This window comes from Mustela lutreola, chromosome 9 (assembly GCF_030435805.1).
Source record: "Mustela lutreola isolate mMusLut2 chromosome 9, mMusLut2.pri, whole genome shotgun sequence".
Taxonomy (NCBI): Eukaryota; Metazoa; Chordata; class Mammalia; order Carnivora; family Mustelidae; genus Mustela; species Mustela lutreola.
In genome coordinates, this window is record NC_081298.1 from 14,525,698 (window position 1) to 14,531,553 (window position 5,856).

Below are 5,856 nucleotides of genomic sequence, written 5' to 3' on the forward strand. Positions count from 1 at the left end.
CCATTACTTCCCTCAGTAAAATTAGACCATGAAGTTAAGTTTTCTTGCTATAGGGAAAGCAGAACCTCAAAGAACCAAGTGACAACAAAGAGTCATACCTATGCTTCTACATTCCCTTGCAGAACCTTGAAAGGTGTGAAGTTTCATTGTAAAGGCCAGTCTCTTAAAAGAGAGGTGATTACTTAATTGCAAAATTTACTGAGTAATTACTTTGTGGCACATAATATCTTTAGAGTTTGCATAGGTTATCTATTGTTGTTCTAGTCTTAAAGATGATGCTCAGAGAGAGATTGATTAACTTGTCTGAGGTCACTTGCTAAGAAGTAAAAGAGCCAGGATTTGGGTGTGGATGTATGGCTCTGGGACCCTATTTCCTCACTCTGTTCCTTGTCTCATATGTTGGGTGTTGTGTTCAGGGCAGAGAATACAGCAGAGAACAACACCGTTTAGAAGGTCACTGGTTGAATCTCTTGCCTTGTGGGTCTTTGTACCAACCTTTCAAGGTTGGAATAAAGAGTCCTTATCTTATGCATGAGAAAGAAAGGCAAACATGGGGAATTGTCTTTCTTAAGGTTATAGAAAGATATAGCTGAAAGATAGAATTAGAAACCAGGTGTCTCATAGCTCTTTAATGCCCTTTCTCCCTTTCTCTGTTCTGGGAGCACTTCCATTCAGCAGATGTGGGGTCAGTGCTAATGCCTTGGCAGTTAACCAAAGCTTTGCTCAGGCTGCAGGATCTCCAGAGCCCAGGAACACTGGGGACCAAAGGATGGTATTTGGTGAAAGAAGGAAAGCAAAAACAAAGAAAACAGATTGGCTTTGGGATTTTGATGAGACTTATGATCTCAGCTATAATGTCCCAGGCTTCAGAATAAAGGTGGATTCTGGGACAGGGCAGGATCTGTGGATGGAGTTTGTGGGTATGCTCAGAGAGGCATATTTAGAGATTCACAGATGTGGTGATGAGAAGGATTAATTAATCTGGGAATGGAGGAAGTGTCTTTTAATCAGGGCATTTAAGAAAATTATTCTTGGCAAAGAGAAGGAGAATGTTAGAAAAATAGATCCACTGTAGGAGCTGATAAGAGACTCTTCTGTTGAGCTCCCCAAGATAGCTGGGTCAGAACAGGCATGCAAAGCCCCTTACCTGTCATGATTTACATGGTTGTTTAATGTACAGACTATCCCACAGAAGGAAGAACAGCACTGAAGTCCGTTTTGGCAATCTTCCTGCAATGTACAGAATTGAGTACAGTTTCCAGGATCTGATCTGCAGGGTGGGGGTTCCAAGATACTCCCTGGAACACAGACCAGGAAAGAGGAGGGTCTAAATAACAGACTGGAGCAACATTCAGAACTCCAAAGGCCCAGGTAACTACCAGAAAACCAGCCACCCTATCTTCCTCCTGTGGTCAAAGGGAGGTAGAATCAGATTTTGTCCTTAGCTTCTGCCTTTCTCTGAGTTCTTGGCAGTGAAAACCAAGACTTGGGTATCTGACTGGAGACAGGTTGGCAGAACCCTGTACCCATAATTGCAGATCAGGTACCTCATAGACTGTAGTTAGGTCCAGTTCAAGAGATGAACAGTGTGTGATGAGCAAGAGAGTGGTGTGTAGGTGCATTTGCACTGAATCATTGTGTAGTCCCAAGCAAATTGTACAGCCTCTCACTAACAACATTGTTTATCCTAGGATTGACCTAACATGTGCTATTTGTGTATAGGAAAAATGAGGGGGAAGGAAGATTTTGGGAAAGGATGAAGTACACTTCAGTACACTAAAGATACTGGCATCTAGAATACTAGGACCAGAATCACAAATGAGTTCTGGGTGTAACTTATTTCATGAGGTTGAGGGTGGGTATTTTGGAATGGGGAGCAAAGATCAACTTTTCTTTCTTCCCAGATCTCTTCTGATAAGGAAGTCAGAGTGTCAGGATGCCCCCACTTTCTACTATTAGAGAGGAATAAACATTTTAATGCTAACATTTCATTCCCCTCTCATCCCTCAGTACTTGGGTCCAAGTCAACACCACCTCCACCAGGAGATCTTGCCACAGGGCTCCAGCTCACAACCTACTTTCTGTTCCTGAGCTCCAAGGCATTAAGGATAGGTACAATTAGCCCCTTCATCAAAGCCCAGCCAGGCCCCAATTTTTGTACCCTGTGACTTGCCCTTTCTTTGGGGTAAATGGCATATGTGGAGCATTCTATAAGCCCCTGTTGACTTACAGCTTTGCAAGTATTTGCAATTAGAAAGGGGTCCATAGGATATCATACTGACCTAGAGGGAACAAATGATTAATGAAATTGGGGGCTATAATTGTAACAACAAATAGCACCAGAGAAAAAAGCCAAGGCCCAAGCTGTTGACAATTTGGCAGAGACCACTATGCAGCATTCACCCTGATCTCCTAGTCATCCCATGGGTCACTAGATTGGTGCAAGAAATTGGAACTGGTCCCCACTTTGTGGAGGAACAGTGTGAGGAACGAATCTGTGAGCCAGGGTTTTCAGAGAGGTGAACCTTCTCATGTTTTGCCTCCTTTTCTGGTTATATGATTCCAGTCTTACTCACAAAGATGTACCAGTCTCTCAGGAGCCCTTTTTGTGTTTTCTTCAAACTTTAATCCTTAGTTCTCCAAATTAATCCTGCCCTCATTCTCTTGCATCTAGCTTGGCTTCCCTCAGTCTTATAAATCTGTGTGCTTTTCTGAGACCCCCTAAAACAGGAACTTGTATCTTAAACTCCTGAGATAGTACATACTTCCTCTTCTGAGCCCCCACCATTATGAGGATGCTCTTCCCATAGAAGAATATAGGTGTGATGGATAATAGTTCATTTCCCATTTGGTATTGGTCAAGTGAACTGTGGGAGCTCTTGTTATGTTGAGCTGGGTCATGGTGGCTGCTGAGATGGACTCTATACCTTGCCACTGATGCTAGTCACTGGTAATTGTGCAAGTACCTTTGAAAGTTTAAAATGTGGAGTAAAATGTGAGACTTTCTTTCGTTCTCTCCCAAATGTTCTCCAAAGCTTAGATTATGTAGGCTTCAGGCTGAGTTCTATAAACTTAATTTTCTTCTATGTTTTTTTAAAAAAGTTTCATTTACTTATTTGAGAGAGAGAGAGAGAGAGGAAGAGAGAGAGGAGGGGCAGATGGAGAAAGAATCCCAAGCAAACTCCCTGCTGACCATAGAGTCTGATGTGGGGCTCAATCTCACGTGGAGATCACGACCTGAGCTGAAATCGAGAGTCAGATGCTTAACCTACTGAGCCACCCAGGTGACCCTCCTCTCTGTTTTATTGCTTGAAAAGTTGGTGCAAGCATCCGTGAATAAACTAGGACAGCAAGAATACACTGGATGATGAGGCTGATAACATCTACAGTAGTTAATTCTTATTGAGCATTTATCATGGTCCATTAAGAGTGCTCTCTGTGTACATGCATTATCTCAGTTTCTCCCCTGAGCTGTCCCAGTGTCATTTTATCTTTGCAAAGATTAAATCTGAGGACCAGACACTTCGTTGAAGACCACTCAGTACACACACAGCAGGGATTCAACCTCGATTTTACTGGCAATAGGACTTGGACCCTTGAACATGACACTATGTTTTTTTCACCATGTTTATCCTCAGCCCTCAGATCTTCTCATCTCTACAGATGCTGCTTCCCTCCCCAGAGCCCAGACCCAGCACCTACTCATCACATGTTCCTTGGGGCTTCCAGGCACCTGCTGTGGTGTTAAGTGAATCAGCAGAAAGAGCTGGAGAAGCAACACAGGCTTCATGCTGCTGGCAGGACAGATGGGTAAGTCCTGGCTGAGGACTGCTGGATTTGACCAGACACAATTCAGAGGAGGAGAGAGGGAAGGAGGGCAAAGTAGAGGCATGCTGTGACCAGCCTTGCACCTGTGTATTCCAATGACAGACATCCAAGTACCTCCCAACCACGCCCACCCAGGGCCAGGTAGCTTTTTCAAATCTACACCCCTTTCATCGCCTAATCTTGTCCTTGTTATGTCTTTCCTCTGTCTAGATCTTGTTAATGTCCTTTCACAAAACTTTAATAATTTTTCCCATGTAGAATTCTGGCATGTCTTTGTTATATTTATTCCTAGAAGCTTGGACTTTTAAAATAAAATGGTAAGGTGTGGGTAACTTTTTAGTTATTTCTTTCTGTTTGTTGTTAATGCAGAGAAATGACTTTTATGTATTGATCTGTTACTAGCTACCTTGCTAAATTCTCCCACAGTTCATTTTAATTTCTTAGTGTGTTCCTTGTAGTGTTTTGGGTAGTCAATCATCATCTGCAAATTATGACAGTTGTATTTTTTTCTCTTAAAAGTTTATGCCATTTAAAATTGTTTTTTATGTGTGGTGTAAGGGAATGGTCCAATTTCATTTTTCTGCATGTGGCTGTCCAATTTTCCCAGCACCATTTATTGAAAAGGCTGTCTTTTTTCCATTGGACATTCTTTCCTGCTTTGTCGAAGATTAGTTGACCATAGATTTGAGGGTCTATTTCTGGGCTCTCTATTCTGTTCCATTGATCTATGTGTCTGTTTTTGTGCCAGTACCATGCTGTCTTGATGATGACAGCTTTGTAATAGAGCCTGAAGTCCGGAATTGTGATGCCACCAACGTTGGCTTTCTTTTTCAATATCCCTTAGGCTATTCGAGGTCTTTTCTGGTTCCATATAAATTTTAGCATTATTTGTTCCATTTCTTTGAAAAAGATGGATGGTACTTTGATAGGAATTGCATTAAATGTGTAGATTGCTTTAGGTAGCATAGACATTTTCACAATATTTATTCTTCCAATCCAGGAGCATGGAACATTTTTCCATTTCTTTGTGTCTTCCTCAATTTCTTTCATGAGTACTTTATAGTTTTCTGAGTATAGATTCTGTGTCTCTTTGGTTAGGTTTATTCCTAGGTATCTTATGGTTTTGGATGCAATTGTAAATGGGATTGACTCCTTAATATCTCTTTCTTCTGCCCTATGACCCAGCAATTGCACTATTGGGTATTTACCCTAAAGATACAAATGTAGTGATCCAAAGGGGCACATGCACCCGAATGTTTATAGCAGCAATGTCCACAATAGCCAAACTATGGAAAGAACCTAGATGTCCATCAACAGATGAATGGATCAAGAAGATGTGGTATATATACACAATGGAATACTATGCAGCCATCAAAAGAAATGAAATCTTGCCATTTGCAACAACGTGAATGGAACTAGAGCGTATCATGCTTAGCGAAATAAGTCAAGCAGAGAAAGACAACTATCATATGATCTCCCTGATATGAGGAAGTGGTGATACAACATGGAGGCTTAAGTGGGTAGAAGAAGAATCAATGAAACAAGATGGGATTGGGAGGGAGACAAACCATAAGTGACTCTTAATCTCACAAAACAAACTGAGGGGGGAGGGGGTTTGGGAGAAGGGGGTGGGATTATGGACATTGGGGAGGGTATGTGATTTGGTGAGTGCTGTGAAGTGTGTAAACCTGGTGATTCACAGACCTGTACCCCTGGGGATAAAAATATATGTTTATCAAAAATAAAAAATTAAAAATAAATAAATAAATAAATACATAAATAAATAAAATTGTTTTTTAAATTTTAAAATTTCTTTTCAGCGTACCAGAATTCATTGTTTATGTACCACACCCAGTGTTCCATGCAATACATGCCCTCCATAATACTCACAACCAGGCTCCCCCATCCTCCCACCCCCTGCCCCTTCAAAACCCTCAGATTGTTTTTCAGAGTCCATAGTCTCTCATGGTTCACCTTCCCTTCCAATTTCCTCCAACTCCCTTCTCCTCTCCATCTCCCCATGTCCTC

At 41.6% G+C, this 5,856-nt stretch overlaps 1 protein-coding gene across 1 annotated transcript; it reads right to left on the reverse strand.

Annotated features, from left to right (window-relative positions):
- Positions 1-1,143: 1,143 nt before the first annotated feature.
- Positions 1,144-3,790, reverse strand: WFDC13 (WAP four-disulfide core domain 13). Its single transcript, XM_059133540.1, has 2 exons — positions 3,703-3,790; positions 1,144-1,298 (listed from the first exon to the last, which is right to left on the reverse strand). Exons 1-2 carry the CDS (start codon positions 3,788-3,790, stop codon positions 1,144-1,146), a joined length of 243 nt encoding a protein of 80 aa, XP_058989523.1.
- Positions 3,791-5,856: the final 2,066 nt, after the last annotated feature.